General features: G+C 38.3%; 5 protein-coding genes and 1 long non-coding RNA gene across 11 annotated transcripts in view; 4 read left to right on the top strand and 2 right to left on the bottom strand.

The window, feature by feature from the left end:
* LOC135334504 (WD repeat-containing protein 36-like) overlaps nucleotides 1–23,776 on the top strand; it is a 113,902-nt gene that overhangs the window by 58,063 nt on the left and 32,063 nt on the right. The gene's annotated exons all lie outside the window — the stretch shown is intronic.
* LOC135334482 (WD repeat-containing protein 36-like) overlaps nucleotides 1–23,776 on the top strand; it is a 141,585-nt gene that overhangs the window by 89,677 nt on the left and 28,132 nt on the right. The window lies entirely within an intron of this gene.
* LOC135334512 (uncharacterized) lies at nucleotides 170–2,180 on the top strand. The gene is made up of 3 exons (XM_064529736.1): nucleotides 170–743; nucleotides 1,174–1,339; nucleotides 1,403–2,180. Exons 1-3 carry the CDS (start codon nucleotides 306–308, stop codon nucleotides 1,519–1,521), a joined length of 723 nt encoding a protein of 240 aa, XP_064385806.1. The 5' UTR covers nucleotides 170–305; the 3' UTR covers nucleotides 1,522–2,180.
* LOC135334520 (uncharacterized) lies at nucleotides 5,048–19,078 on the top strand. Its single transcript, XR_010394312.1, has 3 exons — nucleotides 5,048–5,203; nucleotides 5,322–5,433; nucleotides 18,922–19,078. It is a non-coding gene; the product is annotated as an uncharacterized LOC135334520 (long non-coding RNA).
* On the bottom strand, nucleotides 5,887–12,363 carry LOC135334505 (putative mediator of RNA polymerase II transcription subunit 26). Of its 5 annotated transcripts, none has more exons than XM_064529724.1 (8): nucleotides 12,212–12,362; nucleotides 11,911–12,024; nucleotides 11,422–11,502; nucleotides 8,371–8,418; nucleotides 8,136–8,234; nucleotides 8,025–8,084; nucleotides 7,147–7,214; nucleotides 5,887–6,480 (listed from the first exon to the last, which is right to left on the bottom strand). In XM_064529724.1, the coding sequence occupies exons 1-8, from the start codon at nucleotides 12,222–12,224 to the stop codon at nucleotides 5,887–5,889; spliced, it is 1,077 nt and encodes a 358-aa protein (XP_064385794.1). In that variant the 5' UTR covers nucleotides 12,225–12,362. The 5 variants fall into 5 exon arrangements, with proteins under 5 accessions (XP_064385794.1, XP_064385793.1, XP_064385797.1 ...); XM_064529723.1 differs by having other exon boundaries at nucleotides 11,374–11,502; nucleotides 12,212–12,361; XM_064529727.1 differs by lacking the exon at nucleotides 8,136–8,234 and having other exon boundaries at nucleotides 12,212–12,363.
* LOC135334508 (putative uncharacterized protein DDB_G0271606) lies at nucleotides 16,686–21,302 on the bottom strand. 2 transcript variants are annotated; one of them, XM_064529730.1, is made up of 8 exons: nucleotides 21,161–21,302; nucleotides 20,853–20,978; nucleotides 19,733–19,861; nucleotides 18,772–18,819; nucleotides 18,518–18,618; nucleotides 18,407–18,469; nucleotides 17,587–17,654; nucleotides 16,686–17,428 (listed from the first exon to the last, which is right to left on the bottom strand). In XM_064529730.1, exons 5-8 carry the CDS (start codon nucleotides 18,528–18,530, stop codon nucleotides 16,763–16,765), a joined length of 810 nt encoding a protein of 269 aa, XP_064385800.1. In that variant the 5' UTR covers nucleotides 18,531–18,618; nucleotides 18,772–18,819; nucleotides 19,733–19,861; nucleotides 20,853–20,978; nucleotides 21,161–21,302; the 3' UTR covers nucleotides 16,686–16,762. The 2 variants fall into 2 exon arrangements, with proteins under 2 accessions (XP_064385800.1, XP_064385801.1); XM_064529731.1 differs by lacking the exon at nucleotides 18,407–18,469.

Here is a 23,776-nt window from a genome sequence, read left to right as displayed (position 1 = left end):
AGCCACAAGTTTGTATGTGACAAATGAAATACGTGGAAATAAAAGCACGTATCAGTCGTATCACAATGTAGGTGATTGCCCTCATTTCTGGTTTCGAATACACATGGACTAGTATTAGAAAATCTATATCAACAATCGACTGTAGAAATTACAAAAAATGATTTTGAGACAGGAGATTTAACGAAACAAGTATTCTGACAACTGTGCAGATACCAGGAAGCATATACAAATACGATGTGGTGTTGACTGGCGACTCAAATTGTGAGATCATCCTTGATACACTCGGACTAAAATCTGAAAAAGACATGCCGTGTAAGACTGTTGGTGTTTTCCAAGTGCCTCACCACGGAAGCAAGAAAAACAGTAGTATGGCACAAACAAAAGGACAAGGTTCTTACCTGAGTTGTCATACATTTTACACGACATTTGTTGCAAAAATCTACTTAATCAGTCATGGTAATCACAAAGGGTATAATCATCCGCATAGTGAAGTTATCACAGGCATTCTCTCTGCTGCTGTCCAGAATAAAAATAAGTGCAAGATAGTGGTCACGGCAACACAGTTTGAATCAAGTTCAAGCGAGGAAAATGCAAAAATCAATTACATTGAAGGCGGCAACAACGTATCAAACTGGAGGAACTATGTTGATATCTACTACTTCAAGAAAGACATTCCGTACGTCACACTGGATCATACCGATAAAACAGTACCAGATGACTTACAGAAGTACAGTATAGAAGAGGTGAGCCTTCAAATTTATATATTGATTTATTGGTACATGTACCAAGCTGTTAGCAAATATACAGTATTGATGTCCTTCAGTCGAGGCCATATAGAATTAAGATTTAATTGGGATTAGTTGCTAAAAAATGGTCAGTCTCACGTTTGGTATTGAATATTTATCCAGCAAATATAGGCCTATCAAGGGTGCTCCCCAAAACACAAATAAAAATACTGCTTAAAATGAGAGGTCGTTAAGGTATAACATGGCTAGGTAGAGAGTTCAACAAAAAATAACAGTTAATGAGACTTGAAGGTCATTTATTATAATTATGAAAAGAAGAAAGAAACTGCTACTAAGAGGAATTGGTATGGCTCATTTAGATCAATGATCTGAGACAGGTGCATGGGACGAAAGCTTTAATTGTGCTGTTTCCATTTATCTTCTTCAGGAAAACGACGAGCGTGAAAAGCGTGAACACAGTATTGAAAAAGGTTCTAGCTCTGCAATACTTGAAGAAACACTAATCACAGAAGAAGGTTCTAGCTCAGCAATACCCAACAAATCTGAGGAAACACCGATCACAGAACATTCTAAATCAAGAAGCTCTTTGAAAGGTAAGCCATTACATTTGACACTACACTGCGTGCATACAAATTGATAATTGTGGTTTTATATAGTCATGTACCAGAGAAAGACGTTGCTTTGCTACAGCCTTCAACTGCAACTCCAACCATCATTGAGTCACACGAACTTGACTGTACAGTGTGTGGAAAACAAACTGAACCCACTCGCGTAGTCATATGCACGCAATGCAATTCCCATGCCCATGCCAACGGAGAGTGTACCCGTTACACTAGGGCATCTAAGAACTACCTCTGTGCTAAGTGCCGAACATGTACCGTTTGTAATGAGTTAACCAAAGAATCTGGAACGTTCACAGCTGTATGTAAACTATGCGGATCTCAAGCTCATGCCAATGCAGAGACAGACTGCACCCCGTATACATGTAAAAAGTATGTTTGCAAGAAGTGCGTTTCCGAACTGTCAACATGAACGGTTTGCAACAAGGTAACATGCAGATCAAATACTGTGTGCACATTATACTATTAATAGTTATTAAATTTACTTCCTGATTCGTTATTATTGTATGGTTTCTGTTGCATGCTCTATTATGTGAGAGCCCGGCTTTAGAATTTGCTCTATATACCTTTGTGAAAATCTTGTGCCTATATATAAATACATAATTATACCTTTGTTCTTGTGCATTTTATCAGTTGTTAAATACTATTTCGAACTCAAATGTTGTCTGCGTGGAACAGTCTCACCTATTACATTTGATTCATTACCGAGGGGCTGCAGTTTAGTTAGTCAGTCAATGTGTCTGTTTTGTCGGTTTTGTATTTTGACTTACTGTCTTAGTTTTTGTCTCGGTCAATGTACTGTATACTGCTCAGTGCTCATCGATCCTTTGTCTAATAGTAATGGGGACATTCCATGCCAACTCAACACAAAAAAATGAGCACCCCCTCAGATTTCAACGAAACTTGGGGTATATTAAACTTAATATCAGCCCCATACGTCATATGGCTTCTTAGTTATGAGCCCTTTAAATTTTTGTGACCAGCCTACACTTCTCAGAGCATAACTTCATATAAAAATAATACCACCGTACTCCTTATGATATGTCCTTTCAGATGACATGCTTAAAGGGGGTGGGCGCTCGTTAACGAGTCAAAGGTCATTGTTCAAAACCTTTAATTAAGTGTAACTCAAAAATGGCGTCTTTTTTCCTTCTCATTTTTTTCCAAACTATAGTCTCCTGTTACTATTATCTAAATTTGGCAGTGGGATGTTAATGGGATCAGAGATATAGACATTGCTTGGTGCAGTTATTGACATAATTATAACTGTGGGTTCTTCCATACAAATTTAATTGTGTGACCTCATAGAATTCAAGGAAATTCCAATTCTGCCTGTATATAGGGTGTGGTGAAGCAAGAAGACCCCAAGGAAATTGGGTTTTATTTTTGTGCGGCTTCTGAGATATGGTCACCTAAATATGTAGCCATTATATCAAACATTTTGCTCGCTTCGTTGCACTTAAAAAGTGGTAAGAGTGTTTGTATATCATTGTGTAGCTTAAGCAACAGGTTTTCATATGGTATGTTGTGTGGCTTCTATTAATTATAACCGACTATGGGGTGGGTACGGGGTACAAAATAAAGTTTGATTTTGATTTTTCTTTAGATCCACAATTTTCACCTGCAATTCCTCTTATTGGTGTAAAAGTTTGGTGATGGAAGTGTAATTGAAAAAACTTTTTCGTTGAAGATAGGTTTTACCACCTAGTGGCACCTTTTAGCCAAGTATCATCTGAAATTTTTTCTGGAACCTATAAGTATGTTTTTGGTTTGATAATGGTGACACTGCAAGTGGTTACCTCCTTTGGGATTACTTTGAAAGCTGCAAAACATGAGATACACGATGATTCAAGCAAAATACTAGACAATCAGAGCCAGTAGTAAGATACCCAGTCGGTCAACCTTGCATGGCCGAAAGCTCCTGCAGCTAAATAAATGGATTACAAGTTCAAGCAGAAAGGGTTTATCCACCACCAAAGATAAAAACTAAGATTGGCTACAAACTAAACTATAGACTCATGTGTTCCTAAGTATCTTATTTTGAATCAGAAGGTACGGGTGCAGAAATTAGTAGTACCATTAGACATTTAGTGTCTATAATCTTTAACATGTCATTGCGAAAAAAACAACAACTTACAAAACAGTGTTTAAGTTTGCTCAAATCAAGCCGCTAGTTTTTTCTGGCCATTTTTCTCTCTGGTTTTGCTAAGAGTGTATGCACGGCCAGTAGCAGTGTTTGGCTATACTCTTGTTAAAATGTTACTCGATGGAATTGTCAGTATATCAGGAATGGAAGGGTAATTGAATGAGCGAGCGGGTCCTTGCGGATGCAAGAACATTATTTTTACTTCTGCATTCTCCACATCCACATCAAGCACTAAGGATAGCCACCATTGAGCATTATAGACACATGTGTGACATATAAGCCAGTATTAATTGGAGGAATAAAGAAAGAAATAGAGTAGAAAAATTCTTTCTTTACTGCCTCATTTTGTCTATTCACTACTTTCTATTTTGGATGAACAATGACAACAGCAAGAAAAAGTAAGGCCTGGAAACGAGGCTATTTAACATATTTGAACTACATGTATAAGTTCTTGATAAAATTGGTCTAAGCGATGATGGTGAATCCAGGCTGAATTATGGAGATGATCCGCATGGGAGGCTGGTCTCGAAACTAGATCTACCATGTCCTGCAATTGAGTGAAAACCTCAATCTCGTTGTGAGTCTTAAGTTACATTGCCCTAGCTTGATCCTAATGCCATACCGTAGAAACTGGACTTGCTCGATTATAAGGCCCCCTACAAATTTCATAGTTGGTTTACGTCCTGTCTACAATTTTCAGAGCATGCGGGCGATATATAAATGAAGTCAATAAACATGTGAAGCATTTCCTCAATAACGGGAAGTTCATTAAAAGAGCTACATGTAGAACATGCAAGATTGAGGAAAGAGCTGCAAAGCTGCACTTTTTCATGAAAGCAGCAGCCATTAATTTATCAGCAAAAATCATTGGTCAATCATTGCATACAAATGTACGTGTGTCACTGGTGTAGTTAATAGCTTGGTCTAGTTTGCGCCACATCAGCATCTTCATTGAATTATTGTTTTGTTTGTTGTGCTAGAAACACGTTTCGTACTTCCCAGCTGACATTCTATCGGCTGACAACTTAGCTACCAATTTCTTAGGGGTGTTTAAGGACAGTCTTCGCTGCTATAACCTAGAAATGACATGCAGGTACCACACTCCATATAATTATAGGTTCTCACAGCAAACAAAGGTTGTGCTGGAAACTCTTGATGTTTGTTTTGCAGCTCACAGATGTGGCTTCTAAGCCATTTTTTTATTGCCATATAGCCAGTCACTTACCAGAAGATGACGAAAAATGATGTTATTGCTCGGAATCATTTCACTTCTGGTGGTACCAAAAGTTCTCAGCAAATATCCTGGCTATACCCATTGAGCAGCATCGCCATGACCACTATCCTGCATGCGTCAATTCAGGTACAAATCAATTTCGCACTCACATCTACTTGTGATTTGAAAGTCACGTATATTCTGTGAACGTAGCGTAGCCACTATAATGATACTTCGTTCGAAATGATGCGTAACTCTTAACTGTCTACCCAACTTCCATCCACAGGGATCGGAACTTCACTGAATTCTTTATTCCCTCCAGGCAGTAATGGTGTGTTACTAACACCAATGGTTGATTATGTCCATAGTACCCTTTGACAACAATGGCCACGGAAGTAGAGATCGGAGAGAGTACAGCCAGCTAGTGACATACAGCACACCCTCTCCTCCAAGCATGCCAAGCGGAGCTAAACCAAAGGTGAGAGAAAACTATAGTCACAATTCTGTACTAGATGTATAGTAAAGTGCGTGTTGACCTATTATTATACCATACCACCTGCGTTTTAAAGAACATACTATACTGGTTTTTCGTGCAGTGTGTGACAACCAACAGTTGTGGGATAACTTTGCTGCGGCTGGAATGAGCACTGGCCACATTGAGCTATAATTTGGACTACACATGCAGAGGGGAGTTATGCTGGCCCAGAGGTGGGTGTGGTCTCTTGCATTCACTTGTTATAATTTTTGTTGCATGGGTTAACTTTGTCCGGCAGCAAATATGCCGTATCAAAACTTTAACGTACATGCAATGTCTGTAACTGAGCATACCGTAGAAACTGGATTATTAGCACATGCATGTGCTCATGGGGTTAATAGCAGAGCTCCATACGCTTATATTCGAGGATGCGCCTATAATGCAGTTATCGAGCCCCACCCAGTAATCAGATGTCTCTAAAATGAGAGCTGAATACTATCAATTTTTAAGTGTGTGTTTTTGGAAAATAGTATATATAATTATGTACGTTTTACTGCTCACGAAAATGTGCTGTTTATACTGCTCACAAAAACGTGCTGTCTAACAAAAAAAGGAGTGTGCTGTCTGTCTACTTGTAACAAAAATGTGCTGTCTGCATGCTGCTCACATAAATGTAGTCTCTTTATCTATAATATTGTGCATTTTCTGCGTTTAGGCTGTACTTGTGGTGCTGGATTAGCATTCACTTGTTGTTGTAGTGTTTGTAGTAGTTGCATCTGCTGTTGCATTATTTGTGTTTGTTGTTGCTGTAGCTTCACCTGTCCTTGTTCTTTTTGCTGCAGCTGTGCTTGTTCTTGTCGTTGTTCTTGTTCTCGTTCTTGTTGTGCTTGCTGCTCACGTATCTTTTTTACTCTTGCTCGATAGTCATCCTCAGTGAGACAAACTCCAATTCTTGGGAAGGCTGTGTCGAGCCTGTTGGTTTCGTAATAGTTAAGCATTTCTTCTAAGTCTGCAAATCGTTTCTTTTCTTGAATTTTGATTCCCTGATCAGAAAGTTTCAGTTGAAAATGCTTTGTCTTTTCAAATTGTAAGTCTTCATCACTGGCGCACACAGAAAGTATGTAACACTTCTTATTTTCACTGTAGCGAGTAAGGTAGTGGTGATTGCTGAAAACCCTGAGCCTTTTTTCTGCCTCTTCCCCACTGATTTCATTGTGGTAACTTCTGTGTTTAATTATCATCTCTCTGGGCTCCACAATTGTAGCCAACACTTTGGAAAACTACAGGAGTTTGATATCAGACTTTATATTGTAACAGGCTATATAATTATATATATCATGCAGTAAGATAAAAGCAGCAATGTTTACTCCCTGGCTGTCATTCAGGCTTATATACGTACTATTATTGTATAGCAGAGGAGGTTGCTCACATTCAACAGAGGAATGTGCGTGCACGAAGAAAAAATATAAAAGAGAAAAGCATGAAAGTAGCTATCCTATAGCTAAAGCCAGAAGGCTGCAAATGATTGTAGCACTCTATACTAGTAGCAGATGATGCTTACAATACCCAGTCATACTAGAAAGTGAGTAGTCTATATAGTCATACTCGAATCAATGAGCCAGAAACTAAGTTAATTACAAACTTCCAGTTGTTGCTGCACTTTGCTTGGTTCTTTGACTCCTGTCTTAATGTAGCAGGTATAGCAATGATAGGTTTTACACTACTACAATTCTTAAACTAACAGGATATATAATACAAGAGAGATAACATAAGGTAAATACTCAGGAATGCAAGAATGACACAAAAGTGCTGACTCAGCGAGTTGAAGAAGGTTGGAGGCGAATTCGAGGCCAAACACTGTTTGCAAAGCATGTTTCGCCGCCGTTTAAATCGTAACCAACCTCCTCTGATTGTATAGTAGTAAGTAGTTAAAAGATTATGCCTACAATTTTTGACCGTTGATCATGTTGTGGAGCAGCCAGGTCAGTTTGGCCCTCTCTTTCTTCGTAGTCTCCTGTGCATTGATAATCATAATTATTTGTTGCCTCCGAGATCAAAGGAATAGAACATTGTAGGGCCAATAATTATATGGCATATTTCACTGGGGCAAAGCGACCTTTTTGTGACCTAAGCCCACCCTCCATCGAATACTTCAAATCATTGGTTTTATAGGGACACACTGAGTGAGACAGTTGTGGTTCCTGTGGTAAATTTACTAGACAGTATATGCATGGTTTCGATGCAGTTACTACCGTATAGCGGGTAATTTTCGTGGGGGTTAAACTCGAAAACGGTGGTTTTCATGAGTCAAAATTTCATTTATATTCATTGCCTGCACTGCATTCATACGTTCCGGTAAGCCACGTCTATGTTAAAATTTCGTGGAGGTCAGCTTGCCCACGAAAATAACGAATATTTTACCCCACGAAAATTACCCGCTATACGATATACAATATTGTATTCCAGCCACCAAAAACAAAACAAAGCTATCATATCTACGTAAGCAAGTAGTTTCTATGCTGGTTTTTATATGCAGCAAATGGTTTTCAAGGCAACAAATTAGTTATTACATGGCAACTGTTATTTCAATACCCTGTTAGTATGTAAAATTACCAGCTATGGACCCCAACTAGTACCTGAATGCAAATTTTAGGGGGGGGGGGCAATTGGAGCTAGGGGGGAATCCCCCTTTTCCCCTCCTTTGTATGACACCCTGACTAATCAAGTTTTCAATCCAAAGAACATCGCATTCGATATACGGTATGTAAAATATTTGAACTGTGGTTGTTCAAACTTTCCAAATGCATTAATCAGCACTAAGTACCTGGTTTTAGCTGTTGTTTATGGTCGATTCCCTCAGGTTCGTTTGAATCTAGTCGGAATTCTAATGCATAGTTGTGTGATAAATATATCAATTTAGTTTTCATTATTATACCTTCACTGTGCATGCTATGCTCTCCTGTATGGTTGTTCTTCAAATAATTGTCTTGCACAAGAAAAGGCTCGGTCCCAGGAATACCCTGGCTGGGTAGTCCTTTAAGACATGGGTGTATATGCGTGCATGGTAATGTAAGCAATTGCAGTTTAAAATAATCTAATGCCTGTGTTTGTGTATTATTTAGCAATAGACAATAGACCTATAATATTATACAAACAGCTAGTGTACTTACCTTCGTTTGTCCATTGACCTCGTGTAGTTTGGTTTGGAACCTGTTGCCCTATAAGTAATTATTATACGTTGTGTTTGACACTGCCCTAATTGTCACTTGGGCATTGCCCTAGCTTATATATGATCATAATTATTTATAGTGTAATTATTATTGATACAAAAAATGAATAGTGAGTATATTGTTTGTGTAATAGCTATACAAACTGGATAATTGTCACCTTACATATATAGCTAAATTGCTAGCCTCGTCACCATGCCGATTATTTTTTCTAATGGAACGTTAGGCCAGGCAAAGTAGATTCATTGTTTTTTTTATCAGCCTCCCCTCTTTTGAAAAGTAGCCTCCTCGACTTTGATTATTGCTCTGTAGTTTGGTTTGGAACCTGTTGCCGTAAAGCATTGACACCCCTTAATTTCTTAATCATGGGATCTTTTGGTATGAAAGAAATCCTACTGACCAATAATTGGGGAGGGAGACCACTACGTTTCATTTGAAGGTATACTTGATGGAAACGTAGCTTTGAAAAAGATGGACCATCTTTGATCAATTCACCAAAAAAAGAAATCTCTACCGTTTACACCAAGTGTTTAACATGTCAGGAACTTTTGACTCGATCATATACTTCAATGTGAAGAATGATAATCAAAATGGAAACAGTCTGTTCGGGACAAAGCAGATTTGCAACGAGTTATTGATAACATATCGTATTCATGTGGTGGTACAATTCAAGGCCTTGATCTCTTAGAGAACTTTTCGTGTGTCAGTGTACCACAATTGTGGCTATACAATTCGCTATACTACTCTGCATGCAGGTTTTGTATTTTTGTACTTCTGAGAATGTTGATGACTCTAATGGCTGTTATCCAAAATGTTCAGACGGTTTTGAGAAACTAACAATACAAAGAGAGGTGTATCAAATTCCAAGAACTTTAATAATAATATTCATTACCGGTTTTTCCTATCCAAGAATTTCGATAACGAATACGTAAGAATATATTATAGTCAATTCTATTCTGAACTGGATTTATAGGTACCACCTTGTTTATTATGTCACAGTTTTTGTGCACCGCCTTACTGCATGAAAATTGAGGAAGTGGCTGATGAGAAACAAGGAATCTATACTTTGCCTGGCCTTAGGTCGAAAAATAGGGCTGGGACAAATTTTTCTCTAGGCGTGGTTGGAATTCACCAAAAAGAGTGAATTCCTATAATAAAACTAACATGTGAGCATTTACTCTGTAAAAGCTGCCGTATCTCAAAAAAATAGGTCTGCATGTGTTAAAATTATATCGGCTTGACAAAAGCTGTAATAGCTAGCTGTATAGGTGGTAGCTATATGGCCAGTTAAGTTTAAAGCACTTTATGGACTACACTAAGAAGGCCTCACTCCAAACTCGGGTATGAAGGAAGGAAGTTTTTGTACTGTTACCTACTGGGTTTGGACTCTTTGTTCACGTACCAGTTCAAGCCTGCATGCCCTGTGATGCATTGAATATCCCTATCTATCTATCTATCTATCTATCTACGTACCATAATTATCGCAAGCGAGGTATACAGTAGTGTGTTTGTGTGTCTGTGTGTCTGTGTAGACTGCTACAGCTGCTCAAGGATGAATCAAGTGCAAGTACAGTGCAAGTAACCTAGGGAGTAGAATACCACATTTTGGTACATAAATGTGAATATCTTGACCTTAAAACATTTCTAAGAAATTTTGATGATACCAAAGTGTAGGTGAATGCTTGAGCTTCAACATATCCAACAATGTTTCCATGGCAACCTAAGGTGGTGGGTATGTGGTTGCTTTTACAACAGCAACAAATTATTATAGTGAGCAAAAGCTTAGGGAAGAAAAACACCAACCGTTGTCGGGTAAGGTCTGGAACTCTGGCATTAACATCAGTGGATAGTTGAGCTAACATAATTATGCATGAATTAAAATCGGTTACATAAGTACACACGCTGTTTCGTACTCCAATTGTGTGTTTTTGGGTGCCTTTTCACTTAGGGAGAGATTTCAAGTAAATTTTTCGGCTAAGGTCTAATTTTTTTACACATGTAATTGTTAATAAATTGTCTATCTTTTGGTAGAAGCAATTTTTCTAGAAACATTTTACTTCCAGAGATAATTGATGTTACATACATTTTTTTACAATCATCCCCGTTTTCACCTAAATGATTTTCCACTATAACAATGTTTTAGAGAAATATTTTTGATTATGTTTGTAGCTTATTCATTCACCTACACAATGGTATCAGCATCATTTCTTAGAAATGTTCCAAACTCAAGATACACTTAAGTACAAATGTTTGTATTCTACTCCCTAGGTTACAGGCACTGTAAGAGTTTCTATAGGCTTCTAGTCATGTTTACATGTACTTGGATTTTAATTCGTGGATTTGCAAAATAATGCTTCGTTCTCGAGTTATGCCTAGTTTTGCTTACTTGGAATGCCATTGCAGCCTTTTCAGAAGAGCACGTAGCCAAACTTGTTTACCGAATGTTGCTACTCTACTTAGTAGTTAGCTCTGCACTAGAACGCTAGCTATTGGTAGCTGTAAGAGTGAGAAGAGAGCTGCAAGGCTCTGCAGACGGCAGCCATTAATTTTAGACTTGAACTTTTGGCATCGATCGTTTTTAACAACAATCATAGTCGATCATTACCCACTCTCTGAGTTTGTGTGCATGTTACTGCTATCTAGTAGCTTTATGTCTGTAGCTTTGGCATCTCCACCGAGGCATCAGTACCTGCGGTGCTTTCATTATAGATGACCACATTGACTAATAGTATATACGTTATTATCTTTCCTTGTTATTTCTCTGTATTTTTATTCAAAGCAGTAGACATTTATACTACATGCTTTACAAAACAGTGTATACTATCGTTGATATAGAGACCCCCAGACAATCTATCCAGGCCTATAATGTTTCAACCTAGAGTTCCATTAGAGAAAAATCAGCCTTGGGACGAGGCTACTAAATTGCTACGAATTTGTATATTTCACCTTGGCCTAGGGGTACTGAATAGTTTTCATACACTGGCTTATTCTCACTTGGACTAGTTGATGCTATTGGGTAGTGGCCGCTGGAGTTTGATGGTTGTATGCCGGGAAATGGGTGGTTGTTGTACTGACCTGTACAAATCAACCGCATGAAGTTGTTAGACCTGCCTCAGTACGTGCTCACATGCACATAACGGCATAGGTATGAATGTGTATAGTATGTTGCTATTTTGGTAATAAGTGCTGCAATTGTAAATTAGAGACCTGCATGCATTGCTAAAACAGCAGCTATAGTATTGCATCCACCCCCTGTGTAATGCATGACTTACTGTTTGAGCCCGAAAAAGCCTTCACCGATGCATGGCTGCATGCTTGCACCGCACATCTTTTTTTTAATGTGCCCCTAAAAACCGGAACCTAAAACTTCCTTGGATTTTTAAACACTTCATGGCGGAGGAAGCTAGTGTATATACCAGCAAGTTAGCTATAGTATATGCAACTGCATGTATATATAGTACAATGAACATCAGCAACTTTCACCTTGGCTTAATGGCACTGAAAAGTTTCTGTACTGATTTCCATTTGAGTTAGGCCTGACTATTGGGTAGCTGCCATTGTAGCGTTGTTCATCGGAAAATTGAATGTTGTACTGACCTGCATATTATGCACAATGGTATATATATATAGTTGTGACTATATTATAAGTATGCACAATCTCATCTATATAGCTACTTTGTATAGTTACACTAAATTTAAATCTCTACATAAATTTCATTCGCACGCAATAATAGTTGTAGATCTATATATATATGTACGTATAATTATATTCAATCGAGTATACCTCCTGTTGCCATCTTCTATGTATACACTTCAGCTTTCTTCTGTTATGGTTTTCTTTTGCTATAGCCAATTAATGTGTTGATAAAAAAAAGACACTCAATAATCTAGCTTTTTACAAAAAGGGATAAAGCACATGGTCTAAAGGTGACCTTACAAACATGATTACATAATAATGATTACATAACATAAGATAAGATTACATATAACTATAACATAATCTAATTCTACCATAGAGTTTGTTCACATGAAGTGCATTTTTAACACTCCTTCTCACTTTATGTAACGTATAATTATGGTTGGACACCTGCCATATCTCTTAGTTTCTCAAGGGTGTCTCTCGGTAATCCCTTTGTTAGCATATCTGCTATCTGGTAGTCTGGCAATACTCAAGCGTAATAGTTCGTTTGTTCACATTGTCTCGATGCACCTTAATGTCAATGTGTTTAGCTCTGCCATAATAACAATATTATTGTGAATTCTTAGCCATTGACATAGCTGCTTGGTTGTCCTCACGGATGAGCATAGGCTTCTCTGGTTTTCTTTTGAGCTCTGTTATCAGTTGGTTTAACCAGAGTGTTTCTTGGGTTGCGCTTGATAAGGCCACATCTTCGGCTGTTGACAGAGCCACAGTTGGCTGTTTTTTGCTTCTCCAGCTAATTACTGCGCCAGCCAACTTAAACAAATAGCCTGATGTCGACTTTCTGTCGTCTAGGTCTCCAGCATAATCAGAATCTGAGTATCCAATGCACACTTCACTTTTATCTGCTGTACAACAATCCATAGTGGCTTGTCTTCTTGAGATATCTCATAACACGTTTTACAGCAGTCCAATGCTGCTTACTTGGATTCGAACAATACTTAGCAACATTGTTAACAGCATATATGTAATGTCCGGTCTTGTTGCAGTTGACACATACAGTAGACTTCCTACTGCTGATTGATAGATTGTTTGATCAACACACTCATCTTCATCAGTTGTCTTAATAAGCTAGGTGTGCAAACAGGCTTTGAGTCCTGCATTCCAAATCTCGATAGTACACGATCGATATAGGCTTCTCGACCAATCCATATATCACCAGTTTCCTCATTTTGAGTAACTTTCATGCCAAGGAATGAGTGTAGTGGTCCCATATTTTTAACTCTAAGGGACTCAATTACTTTCGAAATTCGATCCACACTCTTCCCACAAAGAATTATGTCATCTACATACACTCCTATTACAAATTGTTCTTCGTCAGTAGAAATGTGGATGCAAGGATCACTGTTGAGCTGTGCAAATCCAAGATGCTTCAGGTATTTGTCAAGAGTTACGTTCCAACACCTTGGACTCTGCTAGGCCATATAGGCTTTTTCTCAGTTTACAAACAAGACGTTCTTGACCAGCCTTTTCAAAGCTTTCGGGCTGTTTCATATAAACCTCCTCTTCCAACTGTCCATTTAGGAAAGCGGTAGTGATATCGACCTGATGTAATTTTAGTCCATGTTGAGCAGCTAATGCAATAATTGTTCTTAGTGATTCCATTCTAACAACAGGACAGAAAGTCTCGTCGTATAGTCTGCTCCTTGCTGTTGGGTAAATCCTTGGGCGGCTAAACGGGCTTTATACCGCTCGACCTTTCCGTCTGCGTCAGTCTTGATTTAAAAAACCCATTTGCGTTCTGAAAGTGGTACTACTTCCCAGACATCATTGTCCATTAAGGAATTCATTTCTGCTTCCATTGCTCTCTCCCACTTCGACTTTTGTTTACTGGTGAGAGCTTGCTTGACAGTCTGGGTCATACAATCTGTATCCTTGACATTCGTTCCGTATCCCATCAGAATACATTTCTTGCCAGTATGATCGAGTTTCTTTCACTCGTCTTTCGGCACATGTGCATAGACAACACATCCAAATGTTCTGAGGTGACTGACATTAGGTTTAATCCAGTAAGAGTTTCGCATGGGGTCATACCCTCCACTGCTTTAGTTGGGCTCATGTTCCTGAGATTGGCTGCTGTTGACAATGCCTCAGCCCAAAACTTTTGAGGCAGTTTGCTTGTGAATGCAGTTAGCAGTTTGCTAGCATAGTTCGTACCATTTCAATAAGTGTTCGGTTTAAACGTTCGGCAACACCGTTTTGTTGCGGGGTTTTTGGAATTGTTCGTTCATGCTTCTCTCCACCTTTGTCAGATCTTAGTCTGTTCACATGAAGTGCATTTATATACAACACAATGAACATTTGTTTTCCAGGCAAGGCGTGACACATGTAATAGGTGTAGCCAGTCATGAATCTTCATTGCAGCACGTGAATGTATGCTGCTTTTCACGATACGTATCATACCGTTTAGTCTCGGTGTTTTGCCAAACAATAATCATTGTCATTGTGTGTAACAGATTTATGATAGCTCTAACTATTGGGTGCACAAACAACATGTGATGGCCACAGTGCATGTGTGACTTAAAGGTCTTTACAAATGCGCTAAAATTATTATGTGCCTATACCTTACAATATTGACTATGCTAAATGAAGCATTAGAATACTGCACCACTAATAGGCATTGACCAATTAAGGGACAGAGCTATTAACACTGCATGAGCGTACTAGAATAATCGGCTTACAATGCATGTATAGTAAGGGGGTGGTTAAATCTTTATTCTAGATGTATACAATAAATATGTTATAGTATGATTGGGCCAGCCATGCATGTAAGAAAATGTATTACTCCAGCCTAGTCTCGTGAGATACCAGCCGGTTTTCATTAATAGCGTGAGAGGGAGAGAACCGTCTGCATGGCATACTTTTTGTCGTCGGATAGAATGTTGGTAGAGTGCCGTATATAGCTAGCGGGTAATCTGCATGGGGTAAAAATTCGCTCTTTCATGAGTAAAAATTTCGTTTGACTTCATTGCTTGCAATCCGGAAAGCCACGCCTACGTTTTTGTGGAGAAAAATTTGGTGGATGTCATTTTGCCCACGAAAATAACGAATACTTTACCCCACGAAAAGTACCTACTATACGGTATCATGACGGTATAATATAATGTTCATTGTGAGCCTTACCCACAAGAATGTAAGATAGCTTTCAAGATTACATTGAACAGTTCTCTATTTAGTGGGTTATTAAGATGATTGCATTCCTGGACACAGAACAGTACACCCATGCAGCCAAGGATGCATGGATGGAGTTAGTGTCATGATACCAACCGGTTCTCATTAATAGCGTAGGAGGGAGAGAACAGTCTGGTTACCCTGCATCAGAATCAATTCTATTATGATCCAATGTGAGTCAAGACGCTTAATATAATCATATTTCTCATAAGCACAATTACAAAGCATTAAAGATAGGTGTACTGGAATAATAGGCAGAACCATGAGCATAATAATAGACAGCATGATATTGGTCAATATAATGTCACCATTAATGCTGTATATAGAATTGCTGTCTACTAGTAAATAACTATGCATATAAGTCTGCACGAGAAGATAGTTATTGTCAACATCCATAAAATTGAGTTGTGCATGGTGATCTGTTTTCTTAGTATTATTATGCGCCTCGGTGCACATGCGCAAGCGAGGTATACAGTATAGTGTGTTTGTGTCTGTCTGTCTGTCTGCGTAGACTGCTACTGATTTATTTCATAGAATTGTGCATGTTCAGACAAGCTGAAGAAGTCCTTTTCCCATTATGTGGTTACAGTAATGACGACCATTGCCTATTTACCTCAAAAAAGTGGTCAGGTCAAAACCTGACTAACCTGACAGGTGGCTACGGCCCTGTCAATAAACCACTTTTCCTCAACAGTCAGCATGCGTAGTAGATGGCCCTGCCCACATTTCAATAACATTCTAGTAACAGCTAAAACTGCGAATGATGTTTATACACATGATTTTGGATAATTAACGAATATCTTGCACGTGACTAAATTCCTCAGTGCCACGGAATCACTGCAATCAACGACACATGTGCCTCGATTTAGCCTATAGCTACAATAACGTTATTGCAGAGGCTAATTGCTAAATCAAGCCACGCGTGTCGTACCTCCTCTGATTGCAGTGATTCCGTGGCACTGAGGAATGTAGTCACATGCAAGATATTTGTTAATTATAACTAAAATCACATGCAAACATTTTCATTCGCAGCTAGCTAGCTCTTGCTTTGGTCTGAGCTCTTTGTAAACTGAGTTGCTTCGCACCTATAGGTATGGTGCAACATTAAATTAGCCTAGACTCAATACGTTATCCTCCTTTCCATTTCATTTTATGCATGGGAATTGAGTACTTTTCTATCACAAACAAACAAACCAACAGACTACTATACCCGTGGCCACCCACGCGCGCCTCGGGAAACGACTACTATAACCCGTGGCCACCCAAGCGCCTCAGGTTAACAAACAAACCAACAGACTACTATACCCGTGGCCGCCCACGCGCCTCAGGTAATTATGTACTTTTTATACTGCTCACAAAAATTTACTGTCTACTGCTCAAAAAAACGTGTCTAACAAAAAGGTAATGTGCTGTCTACTTATAACAAAAATGTGCTGTCTGCATGCTGCTCACATTAACTCTTATCTATAATATTGTGCATTTGCTTTTAGGCTGTACTTGTGGTGCTGGATTACCATTCACTTGTTGTTGCTGCACTTGTTGTTGTAGTGTTTGTAGTAGTTGCATCTGCTGTTGCATTATTTGTGTTTGTTGTTGTTGTAGCTGCACCTGTCCTTGTTCATGTTGTTGCTGTTGTTCTTGCTGTTCTTTCTGTTGCTGTTGTTCTTGTTGTTCTTGTTCTTTTTGCCGCAGCTGTGCTTGTTGTTGTCGTTGTTCTTGTTCTTGTTTTTGCTGTACTTGCTGCTCACGTATCTCTCTGACTCTTGCTCGGTAGTCGTCCTCAGTGAGGCAAACTCCAATTCTTGGGAGGGCTGTGTCGAGCCTGTTGGTTTCGTAATATTTAAGCATATCTTCTAAGTCTGCAAATCGTTTCTTTTCTTGAATTTCGATTCCCTGATCAGAAAGTTTGAGTTGAAAATGCTTTGTCTTTTCAAATTGTAAGTCTTCATCACTGGCGCACACAGAAAGTATGTAACACTTCTTATTTTCACTGTAGCGAGTAAGATAGTGGTGATTGCCGAAAACCTTGAGCCTTTTTTCTGCCTCCTCCCCACTGATTTCATTGTGGTAGCTTCTGTGTTGAGTTATCATCACCCTGGGCTCCACGATTATAGCCAGCACTTGGGAGAACTACAGGAGTTTGGTATCAGCTTTATCAAGAGTTCATTAGGAACTCTTGGCTTTATATATATAATAATATAAAGGCAGCAAGGTTTATTACTTGGCTTTCATTCAGGGTTATATATATATACTATTATTGTAGTAAGTAGTTAAAAGATTATACATACAATTTTGGACCGTTGATCCTGTTGTGGAGCAGCCAGGTCAGTTTGGCCCTCTTTTTCTTTGTAGTCGCCTGTGTATTGATCAATAAGTATAGTAATGCAATTGTTGCATATACCATGTACTGTTTAAATATTTTACATAGTGCACAAATTTTCGTTATTACATGGCAATGAGTGTCACAAGCAGTTTATTGTCTTATAATGCCATGTGTTTATGTGCATGGTATGACTTTATCGTATTACTAGAATGTTTTGCGAGCATCTAAAATGTGCGAACTTTGCGATGGTTGATCAATTCGCAACAATAAAATCCGCAAAACCTACTAGTAAATACACACGATCCTTGTTAGTTAGATTGCAAAGGGTCATATTTTCTGCTGATTTGGCTCATTCCCAAAGGTTTTCACCCGCAAAATATTCTACTGAGTAATACGATATATTGTCACCAGGAGCACCTGCTGGTTGTTTCCAGGCAACTAAGTGGTTATTACATTGGAAGCTACAAATCATATATTGGTTTCACTGCATATGCAACACCGTAGCGGATTTCAAAGGAGAGGTTAATCGTTGCGAATTCGTTGTCGACACTGTACAAGTCTGATTGCATTTCTCGAATTGTAAATCATGAAATTACATGCGCATGCTCACTCTTTGTGTGTCTTTCCTCTTTTGCGTGTCTTTCGATTGAGATTTATGCCAAAACTCACTGTTTGCAATCGAAAAACTGTCACATGCATTCGAAACCCCATATGCGGGGTGTGAAATATTTGCACTTTGTTTGCTCAAACTTGCAAAAAATGCATTGATCAGCACTAAGTATAACCTGTTTGCTGTTGTTCATGGTCAATTCCCTCAATTTCATGTGATACAGAATCTTGTCGGCATTCTAGTATGTGATATGTCAGATGGGGTAAGTCAATTTAATTATGTATACCTTCACTGTGCATGGTATGCTCTCCTGTATATGGTTGTTCTCCAAATAATTGTCTTGCTCAAGGAAAGGCTCGGTCCAAGGAATACCCTGGCTAGGTAGTCCTTTAAAACATGGGTATAATTATGTGTGCATGGTGATGTATAAGCAATTGCAGTTTAAAGTGATACGTAAGTGTCTGTGATTCAAAATAGTACTGTTTAGCAATAATTATTATATGACCTATTATTATTATTATTACAAAAGTGTATACTTACCTTCGTTTATCCATCGACCTTGTGTTGTTTGGTTTGGAGCCTGTTGGCCTATAAATATTGTACATTGTGTTTGGCATTGCCTTTGTCACTTGGGTGTTGCTCGAGCTTGTATGATCATAATTACAGTGTCATGCATATTCCCATGTCCAGTTCCCTATGCAACCAAAGAGGCTATTGGAGATGAAAAGGAACCACTAAAACTAACACGAACAGGTACAGTACAGTATTTATACAGAATCATAGTCTTATCTAATGTTAGTTCTATAGAACGATTCAAATAAGTAGGGTAAAGATACCACATTTCCTTTGAATATAGTGAGTGATGCTTTGTGTAATAATTATTATTAATTATAGCTACATAAATTATATGTGGAAAAGTAGGCCTGGAATAGATTTTATCTAGGCATGCATGGTTGAAATTCGTTCTTTTATAGCAAATTCCAATGACTATTATACACACGTGTACATTTACTCTGTAAAAACTGCCGTTATCTCAAAAATATGTAAGTCTAGATCTGTTAAAATTATCTCTTGGCAAAAGCTGTATAGTATAGCTAGCTGTGACCAGATGAAACATTTATATATGCACTGCATTGACAGAAGGCCTCACTCTAATGAGCATCAAGTTCAACATGCTGTTGTCAAACTCTTGTATGAGGATTTTTGTGGTTAGCTACTCGGGTTTAGACTTTCTGTGCTACGTATCATACTGAGATATATACTTAGATGTTAATATTATCTTTCTGTGTCATTTCATTTTTCTGTATTTTCATTTAAGTACTAGATCTAGACATTTATAAGGATTGTTTTACAATACAGTTTACGACAGGCCCAGATACAATCTATCCAGGCTCCAGGCCTATATCAGTATTTCTACCTATAATTGTATATAAGTATAGCGTTGAAAAATCAGCATAATGATGAGGCTACTAAATTTCTACACAATCAATTTGTATTTCACCTTGGCATTGGGGTACTGAATAGTTTGTGTACACTGGCTTATTCCCACTTGGGCTAGTTGATGCTGTTGCGTAGCTGCAGTTGTAGTTCGATGGTCGTATGCCAGGAAATGGGCCGTGGTTGTACTGATCTGTACATTGAATTCATTAAGTGCATGCATGAAGTTGTTAGGCCTGCTTCAGATATTATGAATGTGTATAGTAGACTATTGTGCTATTCATTATAGTTGCATTGCTGAAACAGCATGCAGCTATATATAGTCATTACGTATAACGGTATATTGCATTCGCCCCTGTATATACCTTACACACTACTGTTTAAGCCCGAAAAAAGCCTTCACCAATACCAGGAGCACATGACAGAAGGAGCGTCTTACCTCAGGAATCGCATCTCGTGCAAGTTTGCAAAGCATGACCTTATATGCCAAACCGCTAAGTGGGTGATCATCATCTGTGGGCGAGTCCTAATTGAGCTGACACTTTTACCAAGCCTAGGTAAAAAAGCTACAGCTAGCTAGTTATATAGCTGGTAGTAAGCTCTCTCTTCTAAGAACCCCAGTACGTAAGACTCCCTACTGCAAAAACAAAATCCCTAGTAGATCTATGTGTTAGTCTAGGTCTAGCAAACTTTCTCTTTACAAAGTAATTCCTCTTTTAGAATTTTCTGTACCTCACCAATGACATGCAGCCTCTTCCATGATGTATACCAACATCCATCAAAGACCTAGATATTCATTTTAGCTCTTTCTAGCTCAATCTAGCTCTCCTGCTGCTGCACTACATACAAATCTGTTTATAATGATATTCACAGGCTGACCGCGGTCTGTAATTTATGTACACAGTACTCCACACTTTTCTTATAAGACAATTAATGCGGTGTTTAAGAAAAGACACGAGATGTGGTTTCTGAACCCATGCACAGTTAGATGCTCATGTGCTCCTGCCGATACATAGCTGTTTGCACTGCACGTTTTTGCTGATGTGTCCCTATAAATCGTAACCTAAAACGTTCTTGGATTCTGAAACACATGCATACAAGCACCAGCATATATATATACCTTTGGGAAATTACCACAGTCACTGCATGCACATGCACGTGAAAATAAGTTTGACAAATTTCACCTTGGCTTAATGGCACTGAAAAGTTTCTGTACTGATTTCCATTTGGGTTAAGCCTGGCTGTTGGGTAGCTGCTATTGTAGCTACTATTACGGGCTTGTTCGTCGGAAAATCGAATATTGTACTGACCTGCATATTAATATAATTATGCACACAACAGTATTATAATTATATAGTTGTGATTATACGTAATATGTATATATAAGTTGCACAATATCATCTAGCTACTTTGTATAATAACGTCAGTTCTAATCTCTACATCAATTCCATACTTTTATGTCGTACACAGTAATAGATATTTAATCGAGTACCTGTTGCCATCTTCTATTGTACACTGCAGCTTTCTTCGGCTATAAATTATCTGCCCCTTGCTATACTGCCAATGAACATTAGGAATGTTTCCCAGGCAAGGCGTGACACATAATTATATATAGGTGTAGCTAGTCATGAATATTTCATTGCAGCACGTGAATGTATTCTGCTTTGTACGTACCATATCGTTTATAGCCTCGGTATTATAATACTCTTAACAATGATAATTATCTGCATGCATAAAAGTTGTTGTGTGCATATAACAGAAATCACAGATTTAGCTCTAACTATCAACATGTGATGGCCACAGTGCTTGCGTGACTTTAAGTATTTACGAATGCATTCAAATTATTATGTGCCTACTTTATAACTATTGAACTGTTCACTAGCATAATGATATTCATATAGTTGATAGCTTTAATTGTGGTTTTGCTATTGTGCCTTTGCTGGAACTGTTATACTGTTATACATACACACATTGACAATTGTGAACGTGGGGGTTGACTTTTTACATTTTTGATCATCAACAAGGAATTCCTGCATGACAAACGCACGTCTTAGGGTACACAAACGTAGGACATGTACAGTACCAATTAAATTTAACATTGTTCTTAATTTAGTATGCACTTGTCTCAAGTTTTGTTTCCACACAATATGGTTGACATGCACAGGCATATTTGTTAGTACTATTATAGACAAGGACAATAATTATTATTATTCATAATTGTTATGTTCACACAATTGAATATACGTACGTAGCTCTTCTCTAACTGTACAACAACTCAGCGTTAGAAAAGATTCGCTGACTTTGTTAGTGCAGCGTGACAGGAGAGCTGGATCTAGTCCGCTTGTCGTACCCTTAAAATCTCTGTGTTGTCCTGAATACTATTGCAGCCTTGAGATAAATTAAGCATAATTATAATGTTTTATGACCGAATATCACAGTCCTGAGCATAAGATCATAGGGAAACCTTATAAATTCAAGCATCTTTTCTCCATTTGAGACCACATCAACTTTCAAATCCTCGTGCCTGAACGGGAATGATAAGGGTGAATTATGTAGAGCTCTCCTATTAAAGAATTACCTTCTGAAATTTCGAGTCGATTAAAACTATTGTTGTTTCTATATTGTCCCTGTTAAGTGACATACTCTACAAGTCCATACAACAATTGTGCCTAGCATGTCAGTGTCATGGTCTAAAAGACAATTTAGATTCAACCATGTTTTGTGTGAGCTTGAGACAAGTATACATACAAGTTTCAAGAGCAATGATAATGATTTCGTTACTGTATATATACATGAGCTGAAGCCAATAAATACTTAATGATTGGTCAATTAGAGCTGAATGTGCGGCCCGAGGGCATTATGTCATCCAGTGCAATATATGGCATGTTGCACTCGTGCTGGGCAATAACTGATACATAATATTATTGAAAACTAACTAAGGCCTATAATATTGACAATTTGAATGCTATTACTAGAGCACACATATACCGGGAAATTTTTGTGAGGTGCAAAATTTCGCGTTTTTCGAGGGCAGAGCAGTTAACAGAAACTCTCGCGCATCGGTATTTCACATGCAAAGCTTCTTAAGTGTGGTTTCCTGGCATTGAAATCGAATATTACAATGTGAACATTTCTTCCGGGGGCTCTTGAGCCAAATAGCTAACATCTCCACTACTAAGCTATAACAAGTATATAATGCGGATCAGATTCATTGGAGTCCGTATATATACAAATGCATATAGGGAGTGGACCGGGTTTTCTAGATCTTGTTGCCATCCGAAACCTTCTCTGCGAGGTATTTCGCAAATTTCGCAAGTTTAAGGATGACAGTCAACCAGGTTTGTCTCATCCCAAATATTGACAGGCTTACCAGAGATGCAAAATTAATGTCTTAAGCTGATAAATACCAAGATCTGATTAGTGATACCTTCTCTTGAAATAGCCAGAAATCCGCCTTTCCTCTTTTACATGGTTCATTTTCATTATCAATTCTGCCTTTGAACATAATTATACTGCAGGGATTCTATGGAACGATTCATCTTTATCACTCCCAGAGTGCTTCGAACAGTTTAATAAAACATATTTGTGACCATAACAATATTGTACACCAAAACGGCTGACTGGGCATTTTTACGTAACCGTGACGTCATATGATATACTTGAATACAAGTGTTATCAAAATAACAAAATAAAAAATTGCACCCACGAAAATTTCCCGTATACGGTAGTGATTTGCAATGCCCTCTTCTCGTTTGTATGTACACAATTTATGTCTCCCTTTCAGATGACTCCCTCCTGTTGGACCTGCTGAAAAAGCCACCCCTGCGTCCGTTCGTACTGGGTAGGTGGAGTAGGTTGAGCATCTTTTGAGATTCCTGCTGAAGGACTATAACAGAGACTTTAAGTTGTTACAGACTCGTTTCTCAAGGTGAGACATTAACAGTAGCTATGAATTGGTCATGTAATGAAAAAGGTCAATTCTTTGTCATGTCTTCTTAGGCAGGTTGTCTCATTTTTTACTCTCGGATCCTGAAATATTGTCACTGTATACTGTACCCATTTAGCTGCACTACATCTGATTTTTGAAAGCCCTAGGCTTATAACATTG

The sequence above is a fragment of the Halichondria panicea genome, chromosome 4 (genome assembly GCF_963675165.1).
Source record: "Halichondria panicea chromosome 4, odHalPani1.1, whole genome shotgun sequence".
NCBI classification, from domain to species: domain Eukaryota; kingdom Metazoa; phylum Porifera; class Demospongiae; order Suberitida; family Halichondriidae; genus Halichondria; species Halichondria panicea.
This window is presented reverse-complemented; position numbering and strand designations above follow the sequence as displayed.